This window comes from Thunnus thynnus, chromosome 16 (assembly GCF_963924715.1).
Source record: "Thunnus thynnus chromosome 16, fThuThy2.1, whole genome shotgun sequence".
Lineage (NCBI taxonomy): Eukaryota > Metazoa > Chordata > Actinopteri > Scombriformes > Scombridae > Thunnus > Thunnus thynnus.
Window position 1 is genome coordinate 8,468,318 of NC_089532.1, and position 18,990 is coordinate 8,487,307.

Below are 18,990 nucleotides of genomic sequence, written 5' to 3' on the forward strand. Positions count from 1 at the left end.
TGGGCCTGACAGGCCTAGTCACCGAGCAGGAGAGAAAAAAATGAACTGTCTCTCTGATTGGCCAGAATTAGAACAGACCTCCTCCCCAACCCAGAGAAGAGCGTCAGAGTCAGTATAATGCGCTCTAAGATCACAGTCATTTCCCCCGCTTAATACATGCCTCACACATGTAGTGTTTACTTAAAGTGTAGTGCACTGTATGTGCTGCCGATGCACTGCGACGGTGCAGTTATGCAGATTTTTTTTAATGCAGACAAACAACCTGAAAACGGTTGAATATTATCCACAAGGTGAGAACTATTTTTGGAAGCATTCATTTATTTTCTTGTTCCATGTTATGACTGCAGTGATACTTTTTCACCAGAGGATGTCACTGGTAGGAGTCTCTCCAATTTTTCACTTTTTTTTTCCACCCCTTCACCTGAAGATGAAATGTGCATGATTTCACCTGAAAACCTCGTCTCCTCGTTTGCTCTGATTTTAAACAAGTCCAAAACATGAAATAAGCTGCGACACACATTCTTGGGTTAGAAGTATATTCTTTTAAAACAATTTTGAATTTAATTTGAAAAAGTAGAGCACCAAACAATAAATTCCCCATAGCATAAAAGAGGCACTCCGTCCTGACTAACCAGTTTTGATGCAAATAGCTAAACAACGGATTGGCTACTGAGGTTTTTTTTTTTATCCTCAACAAATCTTAGCTGAGAGGTAAATGATTTGTCCTCTGTGTGTTTTACAGGGGATTTCATAGACATGAGAGGCACAATGCTGTTCAGTAAATATGAATACACAAACAGAACACAAACACAATCTGAGTACATATGCAAAAGCAAATAAAAGCTTTCACTTTCCCTTCACATTTTATGAGCAATCTGCATCGTTATCACGACAAATAAAATTACAGAACCATGAAATCATAGCTACATACACCTTTAGAAAGGGAAACAAAATTAAAGCAGTGCACCTTTAAATATGCTTTTATGTAAACATGAGTGAACAAAGTGTTTTCTGATTTTGAAATCCATTATCAAACTGGTAACATAACCACTTGAAGATGTGAATACACTTTTTTTTTGTTTTTTTTTTTTCTTTTTTTTGAAGATGAGACACACGGTGTTAGTGATCAACACTGTGCTATTTTCGCCTTCATTAAACCCCCATTACGTCAACTGCAGGCTTTTTTACCTCTTAAAGAGATATAAACAATCCACATAAAAAGTTTTCAGAATTCAACACTGCAAAAATAGTTTAAATCATAAAAATACAGGTATATATACAGAGAAGAAGTAATGCATCTGGTGAATGATTACTTACATTTTGAGCTGAAACACAGTAATAGTCAACCAACTCACGCTGTTAACATCATTTCTTTAGTATAACTTACAGTAAGTGATATTGATTTACACTTGAAATGCAAGAAAACGTACTATTGACTGATCATAGCCCCTTGAATTTGTGTGCAACTTGTTTCACACAACGAGATACGTGAAAAATAACTGGAATGTTTCAAAAACCACAAGATAACATAATATGTTTTACTCCCCCATTTCCACTGACTGGGTCAGTTAAACATCAAAGATGAAAGGATGAAAGTGCATCGTCAAAACTCATAAAATGCTTATGGTCATCTGTATAAGAGAGAAAAAAAGCTGTCTGTTTAATCAAAGCAAAGACATGAGATCAAAAGCAATGCCAGCGTGGCTCACTGCATAACTGCATCACTGCTGCATAAGTACAGATATACCATATAAATAGTAGTCAAATATTTACCAGTATCAATAAGTGCTTACGTTCTAATATATAAATACATCTTACAGTATTCATAATTACATATTAACTTCCTCTATTTTTGTGCAATAGCAAATCCCATGCATTTTTACCAAGATAAAAACCACAACATTAAGAAAAATGCAACATAAGAAACATTTTTTTAAGATTGTTTCACATAAATCAAGCTGCATCCTGTCTGTCAGCAAAACTGACAGCGCAAAAAGAGAAGGAAAAAAAAAAAAGCTTTTCTCTGACAGCGCCAACACTTCTGAATAAAGAGTACCTCGATATTTTTCCTTATTCAACGACAACCTTCTGATACCGAAATGATGAAAAGCAAAATAAAGGCACAGACCCTTGCCGCTTGATCAGAAGCACCAAACTGCACAAGAAGCGTCTACTTAAAATTTGGTCAGACTGTTTCATAATACACATACTTTTCCCCTTATAAATAGTCTTTATTTACTGCACTACTGCATCACACCTTGATATGATTACATTAAACAACAGTCTATTTTCAAAGTACACATACAGTAAAATACACTGTTTGTATGCATCTAAGAAGGAGTATATGTTAAGGACATTTGTACAGAATCCATAAATATAATTTATGTGCAATTGTACGCAAACTACTATGTCAAACAAAGGCATATTAGCATAATATCTTTCCATATTGCACCTGCACCCAATAATGATTCACCACCTTGCAAAACATCCTGCTGCGGCTCGTCCAATCGTTTCAAAGCGTCTCTGAAGAGAGGAGCACATCAGACAGAGTGGGTTTTTTCTTCACTGTGAAGGTTTGATCTCCACTCAGATTTAAAAGGAGCTGTCTGGGGTATGTGCAAGACCAGAGGAAGTGTTATTATATTGCCTCTAATGGGATAAAGATGAGGTTATGTGCCTAAAGGGCTGAGGACGACAAGGTTGCAGGTGGCGCAGAGGGGGCGTCTGTTCCTGGACCAGATCAGGGAGATGGAGAAAGGGGTCTAATGAGGGTCCTCTGTGGTAATCTTCAGCGAGGCGATGGCTTTCAAGCAGGTCTGGACATTCTCCTCCTGTCTGCTGTCCCTGACGCCGGAGTCGAGGCATTTCTCCTGAGCGGCATGATGGGAGGACAGCTGGCTCTGGCCTCTGACGTCCTCTCCTCCCGTCTCGAGCCCGTGGACAGATCCTTCCCTGCTGCTGCAACGCTGGCCCTCGCTGCTCTGGGGGCTCGGCGCCGAGGAAGGGGTGACATCAGTGCTGGAGGAAGGCGGTGAGTGTAACATCTGGAGCCCTCCGACAGGAACGACGGGGAGCAAACTGTGGGCCTGCTGCTGGGAGTGAAGAGGGAGGTGGCTGAGGATGTTCTGGTGATGAGAACTGGCAGCACCGGGCAGACTAGAAGCCAAGCTACTCCTTTGATCCTGAAACGACATATTGGCAGCGTTAGGAGCGGTTTCAACATTGCCAAGATCATTTCTCATGTGAAAATGTATCAAAGTTAGAAAAAAATGCACAAATGTGAGAAAACATTACAAAGTACTTGGAGAATGCATAACGCCGCCACGACTGCACAATCTATGAAACAGAACGGCTGGTGATAATCTGTATTTGTGTTATCGTCAACAAATCCCATGAAAAGACCGAAACCAACAATGTTTTGCAATTTCTCTACAATGTGACACTCAGCCCACTGGATGTAAAGTCAAGAGTATATGCTTTCAGTTTGAATAAAGGCTAAATCATTTCCTAAGACAACTAGACACAGTCATTTCCAGAGTGGGGATTTCTGGCACAACTTCATCTACTTCAAAGCTGCATGAAGGAGGGAAAAATGTCTGAAAAGATCAAACCTCCAGCAACATTTGTAGTATAAAGAACAACTTTATTGTGGGACCGATGCACTTTGGCTTGTGGCCTTCATAAATGTCAGCAAATGTTACACAAACAGGAGTAAACAGCGGTTTTGTTTGGGACTATTTTTAGTCTCAGATTAATACGTGTCAACAAGACATTTAAGGCAGAAGGACGATGTATACAGGACTGACTTGAAATAAACTTCATAGTCACGAAGGAGCAGTGCAGCAACATGCGTCATTGATGTGTTTTTAACAGTTTTTTGACAACAAATGGAGCACAGAGGAATAAGTTCATGTATATCTTTGGCTACACAGGCGTCACTTGGTCGGTTTTGGTCTTTTTATGGGATTTGTTGACAATAAGAAAAATATCAAATAAATTTGTTATTTTGATAAATGTTTGGAAATTTTTCATCTTGATCCACACGGGGCAAAAAAATACTTTTGGTGATAGACAGTCATTGGATACAAGTGCACATAGGTGTAGTAGTTCATAATAGTGTAAATTCTGAATATGCACCAAAATCTAAGCACTTGTTTTTTGCCCAATGACCCAACTGTTTACCAAATATCATCAAAATCTGTTCTTAAGTTTTTGAGATGCCTTGCTTAATAACAAACAAACCAAAAGAAAGCTCACTGACAGAGTTTGCACCATGATACATACCAGTTCCATTTCAAAGGCTCCTTGTTGTTGAGCCATCTCGATCTTTGCTTGGTGTCTGGTTTTATCACCAGCGCCTTTGTGTTGATGCGAGCCCCTGCGTGGCGAAATAGCTCTCAGTACAACCCTCTGCCTGCCTCTGACCGCAGACTCTCGCTTTCCAGCCAGCTCTGTTCCAGGAGACATCGGTCGTTCAATGGAGACCGGGGAGAGGTGTTGAATGGGTGTGAAGCTGGGTGAGCCAGGCCTAAGCGGGGAAGTATCCCATCTGGGAGTAGAGCGACCTCGCGGGGAGAGTTCTCGCCTCGGGGACGGGTAACGCAGACGTGAAGGGGAGGGCTCCCTGATGGGAGACTCCCAGCCAGGAGAGAGCAGACAAGAAGAGTAAGGGTCAAAGAGGAAGCTGGCCTGATCTGGAGACAGCATGGTCAGAGAGTCTTCATCCACAGACTTCTCTCTCTGCTCGAGGACAGGTCGATGGTCTGAGCCCGTCCGCCTGCCGGAGGCCTGTTGGCGAGCGTCAGCGCCGGGCAGAGAGGTGAGGGAGCAGCCGTGGATGGCGGCGGTGGCTGTGACTGACAGAGAGGTGACTCCACACGGCTGAGGACTCGTACTTCTTGAACGCAACTTGGGAGTGGAATCGCCCTCATATTCATCGTCCTCGTCATCATCTTCATCGATTTCATCAGCTTCTTCGTCCATGCCATCTGAGTCTTCTGCATCAGAGAACTGGTGTTTGGTTGTGACCGCCACCTCTGTCTTGGACTCTTGTTGGATGTCGTCTACTTTAAAAAAAAACACAAACATATCAGTTTAGCTGCACTATGATTCATGCATGTGAAAGATTAGAACACGTCAACATCTTACCATGTTCCTGTATCTCCGTGTCATCCATAGTTACTGACACTCCCAGTTCAAGACATTTCTTCATGTGTGCCTTTGACTTCATATGTTTAGTCAGGTTTCCTGTAGAGATATAAAACAAGTAACAGGTGAGGCGTGTAGTTCTTGATAATTACCAATTAATCTGCTCCTTTTAAAACCAGAGTTTTAAAAGGAGCAGATTAATTTGAACAGACTTTCACATAGATTTTATGTCCCCACACAACCAAAAGTTTCCTGCTAAAAGAGGACACTGACTACTGCAGTTTTAAGTAAAAAAGGATCCAGCTTAGAAAATGCTCCCTTTATGGAAAGTTGAGAGAAAAATGAGGAAACAAATGACCTGCTGATTCTGCACGATACTGTAGTACCTCTAAATAGCAGTGCACACTACAGAGTTTTTGCTGCTGCTGCAATATAGTATTTTTAGATTCTGATTTTCACACACATTTTTTGTATTATTAATTCTCTAAGCAGATTATCACTTGTCTTTTTGTTTCAATTTAGTCTATAAGCCTAAAGAATGCTCACCTTTAGTTTTAAAAGCAAAGTTGCAGACCCTGCAGATGTATGGTCTCACATCTGTATGGGTCCTGATGTGTTTTTTCAGCATGCTTGGCTTCTTACAGCGGATACCACACTCCTCGCAAATGTATTTCCCCCGGCCTCGACCTCTGACATACACATAGTCTTCATTGGACTTGTACCTGAAACACAGATAGTCTTTTACTTCTAATGAAGGAATGCATAAAATAACCTGAATAGGAAAAAAACAGTACAGTTATTTAGATAGTACATGCACTAACATCCTAATATAACTGCTGTATTCGCTGTCAGCAGAAATGACAAGTGTTACGATAAGTAATATCTTGACTGACCCTCCCTCAAAGATCTTAATACGTGTTGGCACTGTTTGGGTTGTGGAGGCCTCTCTCTCTTTCCACTCCTCCTTGGCAGTTTTCACTCTGCAGCTCATGTCTTTCACCTTCTTCCCGTAGGTGATGTCCACCTCTTTGGGCTCCGGTTTCCTCTGCAGCTGAATCAGATGAACAAACATTTTTATTAACATCCGATTTAAGTGGACTCCATATCGACAATGTAACGTGATGCTACCGATACTGTATGTCACACATTGGCTTTACACAGCATGGTGTGCAAACATTAATTATGTTGCTGCTGGAAAAAGAATGAAAGCTATTCTAGGCCTGAATTTTATGGCATAATATACCCATATTTTCAGCACTAAATCACAAATTGTGGCTGCAATAGAGAAAAACAGCCCATTGTCAAGACTGAGACTTCATGGACACATAATATTTACCTGAATTAAATTTTGGTGTCTGGCATTTTCACTGCCAGGACATTTTTATTGTTAACGGTAAATGCAGAACGTCATAACCAGCAGCACGCCAATGGTGACTAAACCTTCTGCCAAAAAATTTGAGGTGTGCAGTCTGCCAAAGTCTTGGTAATGAGGTCCTTCAGAATGTCTTCATTTTTAAAGAGTTAGCTTTTTCTGACATTTAAGGCTACCAAGGTAGACAGGTGCCCAGTCCTTAGACCATAATAGGTAATATTCATATTAACAGCAAGGTCAGACCACTCAAAGCTAAATAAATGTCATCAATATGGTTTATGGTAGTTTTAAGGCAGTAGTATGCTTTAGAAACTATGCAGAAATGGACGAATTTTCTCACCTGTTCAATTGTCTGCCTCCACAGGATGAGGGATGAGACCAGTTTCCCCGTGCCAGGCTGACACATGGCAGCCACGGTGTATATAACCTTTTCTCCCCTCTGTTTGGACCGCAGGAGAGCCAGAGCAGCGCTGGTGCTCAGTTCAAGAGGGTTCGGATTGTGGGAACTCACACACCAGGTGGTGTACACAGAGGAGAAAGGAGTGTTGCCGTGGGAGCAGCTTGGCTTGGTGTAGTTGAGATAACACCAGCTCACACCTGTCGTCGTGCGAAGACTTGGAAACTGAGATATCAGTCTTGAATGCTCAGCGTCTGAGGTCAGGATGTCTTGACTGGTAACCAGCTGTGCCACCATATCCATCTGCACTCGTTTCTCCATGCCAACTTCTTTCAGTTCGCTAACTGATATCATGGAATATGGTGGCGAGTTGCTTTCCAGAGAGCTACTTTCCATGGCTGACTCAACGCTATGGTCAGTGGCCTCTGTCACTTTTTGCTGAAGTGTGATAAATTTACTCCTACGTGAGTCATCCTGGACATGAGGTGTTGATGCACCCTGCATCTCTGACCTGTGCCCCTTCTCTTCACTCAAATTACATTTTCCCAACTCCACAGCACTCAGCTCCTCTACAATTTGCCCAAACATTCTTTCCTCTTTCACACGTTTTTGCTGCTTGACCTCCATGAAGAGGTCCAAGCTACTGGCAGGGGATAGCATCCGTTTGTTTGCGCCACCACTGGATGCGTTAGTGGTTGAGATAGTTCTAGAGGTCAGAGAGAGAGGGATACCTGTCTTGAGCTTTGCTGATGACAAATCAAGGGCTTCAACACTGAGGGTGTGCGTCGAAGGTGGTCTGGTATAAGCTAAAACATTATGAGGGTCAAGATTTCCAGACAAACGTGAAGTTTGATTCTGAGGGGTGGACATAGTGGAGCTAACGCTGTCATACTGATTGTCAAAAATCTGTGATACTGACGTGTATGTGATGCTGCCATATGATGGTACATGAGTCTGGATTCTTACAGGAACTAAAAGGCTCGGATGTGACAGCTGAGGAAATGTATTCCCGGTGGAAAATATTGGCAAAGTCTGCGGCAGAACAGCAACTGCTGTGAACGGAGGGGGGGTGCTGCTGAGGTACTGCTGAAACACTTGTGATGGGACTTGTGTTGCCTCAGTGTCCATATTCAGTGACTCCTGTCGCACCAAGTTTCCCCTCCTTCTCTCCTTCACAGCAGAGTGGCCAGCAATGATGTCCACGTGTCTAACTTTGGATGTTGGAGAAAGACTGCCATAGTCAAATGATATGCTGCGTACCTCTGGGAACTCCTTGCGCAAGTTACAAGGCGCCTGCTCTGAGGAGGAGCGTCTCATTTCATGCTGCTGACGCTGGTTTAGCACAGAGAGGGAGTGCCCACTTCCTGGCACAGCTAACAGCTCTAGTGGTTTGCCAAATTCATCCTGCCTGGCTGGAGAGACTGACTTCAAGCTCTCCTCCCTGTCAAAGGAGAAGGTGGAGCTATAAGATAAGTTGCTGTCTTGGCTTGGACTGCGGGAGAGACTGGTGCAGGCAGATTCAAAACTAGATTCACCAGAGGAGTGCTCAATATCAGCTAAGCGTAGCCTTTTCTTCTTTGGAGGGAGCTTTTCCGGGGGGAATTGTGCTAAAGTTTCACTCCTTTGTGGCCACTGAAATTCCTCCACATGCTTCTCTGGCTCCTTCACCTGCACCTCTGGAGCTTTTTCTGGACTGTCAGGCTCCACAGTGACCCGAATTTCTGGGACTTGTATGTTGGGCTGCCGTACAAGTTTTGGGCCCATTTGAAAGGATTGCCGTAGTCTACTATCACTCCTTTCCATCTCATATGATTCACTTGCCTCCATAGCTTGAAATGAAGAAACACTGTCCTGTCTCTGTCCATGATACTGTTCAGAGAGAGGCCTGTTTATTGAGTTTGTGTGCTGGATAACTGAAATTACATTCCCTAAGGTTTTTCGACCAGAAATGTCGTGGCTCACTGATATGTCCATGTCATACCTGTCCGTCTGTGATATCATACTTAAAGAATGTCCTTTCCCCAATGTCATGACACCCACTGCACCTTGGCTGACTTGTTTTGAATCATAGTCCTTGCTTGAATCAAACATTTCTTCACATTGTTCATGATGCACCTCGTATTGACCCAGCAAATCCTCCTCTTCCCTCTTCTCTTTCCGGCGCTTCCGTGTTGCCAGTTCCATCGCATGCCTCTGATGGCTCATACTAGACACAGCGGAGGGGTAATTTTCCATTTCCAATCCTGAGGGTGAAATGCCACTCTCGCTCATCTTTCCATGGCCGTCAGTATCGACATGGCCATCATGTGGGGAGTGTTCGAAAGCAGCTTGCCGCCTGAGTCTCCTCATGCCCCCGGTGCTTGTTCTCTCATCAAAAGAGTGGCTGCCTCTGAGGGCCTGAGGCATAGTCAAACAGACTGCTGAAGATGTTGGCATTGAGTTGCTTCTGATCAGAGGCCCCAAATCAGAGCCACTGTCTAACTGTGGTTCTTTCACCTCTTCCCTCGCGAATGACTTCGTGTTTATTTTGATTGACTCAACAGTGTCTTTTTCTTGGGTGAAAACGCGGGAAACCCCCTTCCCCGAGCGTTTCCCGGTATATTCACTTGAGTCTGTGCTGCTGGCCACGAAAGCTGTTGCCTGTTTAGGACTTGGCCTGTAACACTTCCCAAACATAATTTCCTGATAGGACTTTGCATTCGTGTTTGGAGGACCGGTTTGGTGCTCAGCGCTCTCGGAGCGTGAGAAGTAGCCAGAGTCCGTGCTGCCCTTGCTAGACTGACTTGGAAGGGACAGATTGTGGTCAGAGTCACTGCTTCTTTTTTCAGACAGCCGAAGTGCAAGCCTCTGTTTGATCGTGCAAGATTGAATTGCACGGCTAGCCTCGGCAGCGGCAGGAGATGCATTGATTTCTTGGGGCTGGGATGAACCATCCTGAGCTGACATCGACGTGGCTCCCTTTTTCTGAGCAATGAGATTTAGTACTTTTACAGCAGTGTTATCTGATCCCTCCAGTGGAGAGTCCAACAGCAGCAGTGGGTCATTAAGAGTGTCCTCGTCCGTGTCCGTGCTTTGCTCAGCATCAGAGAATAACTCTCCTTCCCCTTCAAAAGACCCCTGGTCCGTATTGGCATTGTAAGAACCAAGTTCTGAGAATGGCACTGTTCCAGCTTTGACAGAGTGAGCGTGAGACTTTCTGTGTTTGTATAAATTACTCTTGGTTTTGAAGGAGAATCCGCAGGGGACACATGGATAGGGCCGTTCTCCGGTGTGTGAACGAATGTGTTTCTTAAGCACGCTGGGTTTGGCACATGCCCTTCCACAGTAATCACAAACATACTTCCCAGGCTTTTGTGGTTTCTGTTCCACCTTACACACAGTCTCTGACAGCTGATCCATCCCTGAATGGGAACACTGTTGTTGGGCTTCAGGTGAACTGGGGGACTTCCTGTGCGACGCAGGTCCACAGCTACCAGGAGACTGAGCAGAAACGACGTGACCTACAGCTTTCTGTCTGCCAATGGGAAACTGTTTTGTGATCTGTAGTGGATATGAAGACACCTCATAGTCTTGATGGCTTGTGGACTGGGTGTGGGGGTGCGGATCTTCTAATTGCAGTGATTTCCCTGAGTCAGACATTTCTTTGAAACCACATGTGTCTCTGCCCTGTCCTTCTTGCAGTTGTTGGTGCCATCCCTTGCCCTCCAATTCGACAGATGGACTCCTCCTAGTCTGTGCAGACTCTGATGTGCATTTTTTCTGTGCAACATTTCTGTCCTGGCCCTCTGTGGAGCTTTTCACCCCTGCAGTAGTTTCAAGTGACTCCATGAATCTAATGTCACTTTCTTTGGGATCAGTTTTCAAGGGCAATATCTGTTATGTATCTGTAGTGATATTAACATACATGTGAATTGATTGCAGGGAAGGGTCATCTGAAAAAAATAAGACAGAATTGAGAATTAGACGACTGAAATGTTGTGGCTGTACGAACAGAAATGTATAAACACAAAGACGCTCAAGGTTATCAAAAGAAAAAAATGGGAACAATCAATTCCACGGTTTAATCTGAGTGCAAATCCACTCCTTGAGCATGAGAGCTATTCAAGGCTGCTTCCCAAAAGTCCTCCTAATAAAATTGGAGTATAAAATTCATAATGAGCTCCATCACAGCAGGAATGGAAAAAAATCTGTCTCTTTACCAGCCCCTAAAAAACCAAAAGCAACCCTGGCAGATGCCCCAAATTTGCTGAAGCCCTGTGAAGGTGCATAGAAGTGTGTGTCTGTACTGTAGTATGTGTGTCATGAATGGTTGTGCATGTGCATGTGTTTATTTTGAGTGTGGGTGTGTGTATGAGCTGAAAAGGAATCTCAGAGGAATCGGATCCTTCACCACAGCAACATCTTTCTCCAACAAGATTCAACAATCTGAAAATCAACTCCCTTTCCTTCATGTGAAACATCACTTTTACTGGAATTTGTACTATTTTAAATGCAAATATCTGCAAAGGAGTTAATAAATAATCAGCCATCAAATTGCTTTTTTGATGGGGTATTATTAGGGAGATTATTATTTATTAATACATTTTGAAAAACTACAGATGTTGTAAGCTTAGCTGTGAAACAATATGTCACCCAGGTGCTGTTGTCAATTCAATTTGACTTGTTCACTTCCTGTCAACACTGAAGGCTAACACAAAACTTCACTGCAGGTCTGTATATACAAAAAAACTGAAAATGAATCTGCATGCCAGAAACTAAAAATGATCTCACATAAAATACACAAGGCAATGCAGATGATGGGGGACTTAATGTTGGTTGTTAGTTGTGAAAACTACTGTTACCGATATAAAATGTTGTGCCAAGTGAACACAGAGTATGGTATGTGTCTGTAAGTCAGTGCATGCTAGCATACACAGGTAACACTGTCCAATCATGAGAAATTAAGTCTGATGAGTGCACCTGCACCCCTTTTAATGTCATATCTACATAAAGCACCAAAATGTTCTGCTCAACTCTTTCATCCAATGTCAGCATCAAATAACAAGTTCAGGTTCTTTGCCTCTGGAGGGATTCAAAGTCTTTAACTTGTCTGAGTGTCATCATCTCCCCACCTAGCTGCACAGGACCTCATACTATACGAAAGCATGCAGGACTCCACCGAGAAACATCATCCTCTCGTGGTTAAAGTGAAATGCTTTTGCCACTACACTTTAGTTGCACACCATGGGGATGTGTCTCTGAGGGCACGTCATTTCCATCTTCTCAGTATCAAATGCTGTGTCCTCCCTAACGAGGTTATGTAAGATTATCTGGTTCAAACCCTCTGAGTTCCCCTTAATTAGGACATCCTCTGACTCTCACTCTCTTTCTCTCACTCCCTCTCTTTCTTTGTTAGCACACCACACACTCCTCAGGCACAAACCAGAGGATATGAATCCAAGGTGACTCTCGAGATGCCGAGAGATGCTTGAAAGCAGATGCAAGGATGATAATCTTCCCTTTGCATTTTTTTTTTGCAAATGCCCACTACCTCTGTTGGCTCTTTAATGACTTAATAGCTATGCTTTCAGGCAGATTTGAGAGCTTCTTCCAGAGCAGGATACAGAGAGAAAATAACGAAGGCAGGCACATGAAGGATGGCGAGTGGTGGTGGTGGTGAGGGGGGGGGAGCTGCCTCAGATTGGAACGATCCATGTTTCAACGGGGAGGTTTACAGAGGTAAACTAAGTGGGGTGCCCGGGGGTAACAAAAATTCAGAGGCCTGGTAGGGAGCTCCCTTTCAAGGTCGGTCTGACCTCATTGCTTAGTTTCCATCCTCTCCGAGCTACGAGAGGAGGGAAAGGGGAATATGGGTGCAGAGTGACAGCGAGATAAGACCCTCAGAAACAATGCATACCTTTGAACTAAGCCCGATAGAGAGGGAACAGAGCCGACATATTCAGAGTCTCATTGACAAATCCCTCAACACATTCAGACTTTTCATAGAAAGACTGTACCCACATATCTTTGACGGCAACAAGCACTAACCTATACACAAAATATATGACACAGCAGCAATGACGTGCAACAACAGGAGGCAGGTGGGTGGCAGTAGGTGTGTTTCAGGATGACTGTGGGCAGACTGTGGTACAGTATGTCCGCATGGATGGAGAAATGACTTTATGGAGATTTATTTGAACAGCAGACAATCGCGGGGCACATCTCTGACTGCTCTCCATACAAGAGAGAACAATGAGCAAACAAATGCTGGCTATGGAGAGCATCGTTATGCCGCTGCATTACATCATTAGAAGCTAAGTTGGCCATTAAAGGGAACAGGCATGAAGCCTCACGCTGACAACAAATCCATAAATATCATAAGGAGATGACCGGCTTCAGAGAAGCTGGATGGTAAAACCCTCTGTGGTAGTGTAACAGCAACATAGCACATCGCATGCAGAATCAATCAACAGCCCTTGCTGTGATCAGAATGACATAAAGCACACGGTCTGATGGGAAAAAAGCCTCGGCTCATACAGCAGCTGACATTCAGATATCAAATATAATCCTCATACAAACCTGACATTTGAATAGTCCCCTGTCCCATATCGACAGTCACATGTGACATTCCTCATGCTGCATAGTCCATTTCACCATTCTCCTCATGTCTGGGTAACAATAATGAAATAAATTAGCAAGGTAAAGTCCCATCAGTCATGAAGCTGCTGGCTGACTGGGTGTACATTAGAAGATCTATTGATGCGAGCTAGTCACCAGAGAAAATACCCAACCGTGACGTGCGGACCCAGGCACAAAAATAGCAAAGGGGCCCTGGGAGGGACTACACAACAGCCCACGTTTAAGGACGCTTTTCCTCTCTCTCGCTGTGTTTCAAAGCACAGCAGCAGCTGCCTCACACTACACACACAAAGTGGGGGAGTCAGATATCATGATGCAAAGAGCTAAACATCACCATTCTAGATAGCCGCACTTCATTCATTCATCCCCAGATTCAGTGATTTATTTAGCCTGAAATTGTGTATTCTGGATGAAAGCAGGATAAGACACATTTCCATTCAGATACACATATGCACACGTTTTCCTCTAACTATTATTATCTATATAAATCAGTTGGACAGAGCATATGAATATATGCAGAGAAGGGGAGAAATGCAAAAGTGACTTTGAAAGACTAATCACATGGTGCAGCGGCTCTGAATATACATTTCCTACAGCGTGAGCCTATTCAGTGTGTATATTGAGAGGAACTCAATGAAAAGGCAGCATGTGGCTGGCTGTGTGAGGAGGCTGCAAAAATTAGACATGTTCTCTGAATCTCTGACACCCACAGCCTGTTTAGAGCCAGTTCTTCCCGTCACGACAGGATTCGCTTTGTGAATGGAGAGAGTCGTGATGAGGGTGTCATTGACACGGCAAAACTAGGACAATATACTGCAGATTATGTGCAGCTGCAAACCTCATCCTGTGAATCAGATGTATGAGTTCAGTGTGACACGGTGCTATTACAGCCTCTATATTAATGTGCAACTTCAGAAAAGCTTCTCAATAAATACTTCCTCTTTGCATGATTTTAACAAATATCAAACAGTGTGATGATACTATTTTTATAAGCCTAAAGCTACAGGCTGTATTGTTTTTCTTTTACAGTATTTATGCAGTTTTTATAGTAGGTATATTTCTCAAATTTGTGTTATATTTAGAGTTTAGGCTGATTAATTCTATCATTAATATGAACCAGAGGTTTCTGAGAAAGTACCTGAAATCTTCAACTGTGATGTTTATGTCTAATTTATTTTATATAGCAGCTTAACAAATTTCATTGACATGTTGTGTGATGTTGTATTTATTTTGATTTCTGTTATAAATTCTTTCATGTTTGTTATTTCTTTTCTTTTTATTTTTCCATCTAGAAAGCCTGAGATGCTTCCTGATCAACAAGTTATTTCACTGTTATCTATGGACAACACTCAAAAGAAATATAACCTGAACTACCAGATCTGGAAAGTACAATTACTCAAATACTGTTCTTAATTTGTACTTGGTGTATTTCCATTTCCTTCTTTGTACTTCTTTTCCACTTCACTTCAACATTGTGTTAAAGATACTGTCCACTGAATTTATTTGACAGCTAAAGTTAGTTGCTGTAATTTTCTGATATTTTACATACAAACTGTATTACTAGCTGAGAAAATATGACAAATTATTATAGATAAAACTACTACACAGTACATATAGTAGTTAAAATTAGCACCACTCTGACCGGATACAACTGCTTACATACATAAATAACTGCTTACATATTGAAGCATCTATAAAAAAAATCCAATAATAGACCTCTGACAGAGGCCGGATCTTTACTTCTAATTATATATTATTTTCACATTTTGAATGCAGTACTTTAACAGTGTTGCATTGCTGCTTCTACCTTAGTAAAGGATCTGAGTACTTCCTCCACCACTGGAAGTAAATTTACTCAAATACTGTATTTAAGCACAATTTGGGGTACTTTGCTTGAGTATTTCCATTTTGCATTACTTTGTATTACTACAATTTAAAGGGAAATAGTAGTATATTGTACTTTTTATTCCACTACATGTGTCTGATTGATGCAGTCACTTCACAGATAAATATTTTACACGCAAAACATACGTGCTACAGGTAGAGCACATGACAAACTGCTGAATCAGACTTAAATTTTAATTCTACGTGATGATTGGATACACGCCAAAGCAGCTGATTAACCGTCTCACCTGCCAAAATCCAAATCCACCATCATTTGTCTGCTAGCTGCTCTAAATTCGTCCTCGTGAATACAACAAACTAGGTCTTTCCCCTGATTCTGAATGGATTTATGATCACTGCTCCTCAGTCATTTGTGTGAAACTTTGGCCTTTCAACACAATATAATTTACACAACTATAAATACTTCACCCGCTTTGACCATCCTCCTCAGTTTCACTCTGTGCCATTGGGTGAGAACAACTGGGTGCCTCTATGAATAGGAGTCCTTGGCTTTTGGCTTGCACCAGCTGTGCTTACTGTAGTTAAGGCATATTTAACAGAGGTCTTACTCTCAACATAAGGTCTACACAGCGGAACAAAGGCTTCAAACTTATGTAACGACTCTTAGTTGAACTGAAGAGTTCAAATCCAACCCAGAGGGCAAGCTTTTATTTTCCAGCACAGCAAAACTGTAATTTCACAGTGCATTTCCTTTAGAAAAAAAAAAAAAAAAAGGCCAAAAAAGCAGCGAATGCAGAGACTGTGTATTGACAGAGTCCCTCCACAGTATGGAATTGCAGAGAGAGCTATTATTAGATATAGCCTCTAACAAGCCGAAGATGAAGTTGAAGCTAACTAACTGCACTGCAGCTGAGATCCATTATGCTGTATTCAGTATCTAGAGGAGCGGCACTAAAATGGCTGATACTCAATGTGCAGTGAAGGTCAAGTCACCCGTCTCTATAAATATAATGGTCTGTCCCCCAGGATGTTCCACACTGCTTGGCATTTCCACTATCTACAGCTACACCGCGGCTCTGCTGACCAGCTCAAATCTGCCACAAATTTGCATGTGATTGAATGCCACACATGCACCTGACTACTAGCAGGGCCTCTAATGATATTAGTGCTAAAATAGATGGGAGGAGAGAGAGAGAGAGAGAGAGAGAGAGAGAGAGAGACAGAGGGGACATGACACACACACACACACACACACACACACACACACAGAGAGAGAGAGAGAGAGAGGGAATGTTTATGAATGGAAGGAATGAGGTTTTCCTCCCTGCTGGCTGTAGTGGCTGCTGTCATATGGCTGACTGAGATATGACACTTACAGGGGACACTGAACGCTCCAGGTTCAACAAAAAGCTGACACACAAACGCCAATAAATACTGCGTTAAACCAGGAAAAAAAAACCCTGCGAGCCTTCACTTCTCTCTCTCCCTCTCTCTCTCCCTCTCTCTCTCTCTCTCCATGCATCCTTTAATTTGATTCACTTTTTTTTTTTTTTTTTTTCCTTTTTTGATCCGTTAACAATCTTTTCATGTTCCCCCTCCGTCTCTTTAAGTCAGCCTCTCAAACGGGGCGCACTTATGCCATTATCGCAGCAGTACCTGAAAATAATCTGACATGATTGTGTGTTTCCATGGCAACGAAGCCAATGTCTGTAACAGTTTCCCAGTTCCTGTCTACATATATAATTACTACCGCAGATTACAGCACAGAGGCTGCAGAAATGAGTGGAGAAAACGGTCAGCCATACGGAAGAGCATCAGTATGTGATCGTGCAGACTTTGTTGAGCTTTGGTGTGATGCTGGAAATGAAAATATAACTGCTGGCAGTGCAGATGAGCATGATGAAAACTGTTTTATATAGATCTTCAGCTGCCTGTGAATGTAAAAATTGATTAAAAACTGATTATTCTTCAAGAAGCTGCTAAAACAAAGACTGATGAATTCTACATATATGTGTGATTTTGGCACAAATGACTTTTCTTTAGTTGTAACAGTTTGTTTACGCACTTATTGATGTTATTATTTTTAATTTGACTTGTTCTCTTGTATTGAATAAGGTTGATTTTTGATTTATTGTAATTCATTTTACAGTGGACCCCAGGAAGACTACACCAACCACACTGTGGAGGCTAATGGGGAATCAAATAAATGAATAAATTAGCATCATACATTAAGAAAAGCAAACACCCTTTAAGTCTATTATATAAAAAGCCACTTTCATTCAAGACTGGATAGTAATGACTGAAATCAATATATTATTATTAACAAGACTATTTTTACAATATTTATATGTCACAATATAGGAAATTAATGCAAATGACATGTGAAATAGTCAAACTGATACTGAATACTCTGAAATATTTGTCACTGTTATGTATTACAGACAAAAATTCACTCATGTAAAACAAAAACCTTCATAATAACTCTACTACACTATACTTACAGCTTTCTCATTACATTTTGCATGAATCATTCATTTAGAACAGAATTACGGTATTATATTGTGGATATCTGCCAGCCCTATCTTCATTGGAGCTTTAAACAACAAAAATAGTCAATTAATCAATTAGTTGCCAACTATTAAATTGATTGCCAACTATTTTGATAATCGATTAATCGTTTTGAATCCGTTTTTGAGGATCCCAGCTTCTCAAATGTGAATATTTTCTGTATTTTTAGATAGTAAACTGAATATCTTTGGCTTGTGGACTGTTGTTGACATCCCCCTGGGCTCTGGGAAACAATTACTTCATCATTTTCTGACATTTTTTCGGACCAAACATCGAATCGAGTCAACAGATTAACCAATAATGAGAATAATCGTTAGTTGCATCCCTGAAAGATGAGTGGAAGATTAGCAGTTTGCCACTTGAGGGATGTGCAGCCTTACTGTATTTAAATCCATTGTGCGTTTTGTCCACATATGATTTGCATCATCGCAGCTGTTTTTTTTCTGCTGCTGTTGTTTTTGTTTAGGGGATCAGCTGTGTGATGTGCACGTTCCAGTCTGGGGATAGCCTGCTGAGAGAGGTGGGGATATGCAGGGACCCGAGAACCCCTTGCAAACCCCCCATCTGCACGTCATGGAACATTTGCAGAACAGGGACCTCCCACCTTAAAGGCGTGCAACAGAGAGCAGACACAACAGTGAGATCTGCCCTGCACCGGACTCTCCATCTCAGGTGACAAATACACCTACCTGTGGAGCGTCGGAAGGAAGCAGCAGCGCGCAAAAAAAAACAACAACAATAAACGGCTGTAAAAACACAAGTAGTGAGATGTGTTGTGAAGCAGCGGTGAATAGAGGCTTACCAGACAACTGTACGACATGCAGACACCTTCATTTAACCGGCATTTGTCAGATGTATAAGAGGAAATATTGTTATCCTGGGTCATCTGGGCACAGCGGGGGGTGCGGGGATCAGTTGTGCGCCGTCAGCGTGGTTTAAAATGTCCAGGACGACTTATGGTGTAATTAATGATGAAGACAGCAGGGGGCGCTGCGAGGACACAACAACTGATCAGGAGGGCAAAAGTCAACCTGAATCAATC

The 18,990-nt window shown here is 42.3% G+C and overlaps 1 protein-coding gene across 3 annotated transcripts; it reads right to left on the minus strand.

Moving 5' to 3' along the window:
- Positions 1-534: 534 nt before the first annotated feature.
- hivep2b (HIVEP zinc finger 2b) lies at positions 535-18,896 on the minus strand. 3 transcript variants are annotated; one of them, XM_067615336.1, is made up of 7 exons: positions 18,751-18,896; positions 6,861-10,849; positions 6,042-6,199; positions 5,695-5,870; positions 5,149-5,247; positions 4,285-5,066; positions 535-3,182 (listed from the first exon to the last, which is right to left on the minus strand). In XM_067615336.1, exons 2-7 carry the CDS (start codon positions 10,743-10,745, stop codon positions 2,763-2,765), a joined length of 5,520 nt encoding a protein of 1,839 aa, XP_067471437.1. In that variant the 5' UTR covers positions 10,746-10,849; positions 18,751-18,896; the 3' UTR covers positions 535-2,762. The 3 variants fall into 3 exon arrangements, with proteins under 3 accessions (XP_067471437.1, XP_067471438.1, XP_067471436.1); XM_067615337.1 differs by lacking the exon at positions 18,751-18,896 and adding an exon at positions 13,476-13,677 and having other exon boundaries at positions 4,285-5,063; XM_067615335.1 differs by lacking the exon at positions 18,751-18,896 and adding an exon at positions 13,476-13,677.
- Between the last annotated feature and the right edge of the window lie 94 nt (positions 18,897-18,990).

Bases quoted from the DNA above. Each gene is read 5' to 3' on its own strand.
- hivep2b (XM_067615336.1), bottom strand. From the start codon at position 10,745: ATGGAGTCACTTGAAACTACTGCAGGGGTGAAAAGCTCCACAGAGGGC. The intron at 6,200-6,860 runs GTGAGAAAATTC...CATCTGATTCAG, and splicing joins GGAGGCAGACAATTGAACAG to CTGCAGAGGAAACCGGAGCC. The intron at 5,067-5,148 runs GTAAGATGTTGA...TTTTTTTTAAAG, and splicing joins CACGGAGATACAGGAACATG to TAGACGACATCCAACAAGAG.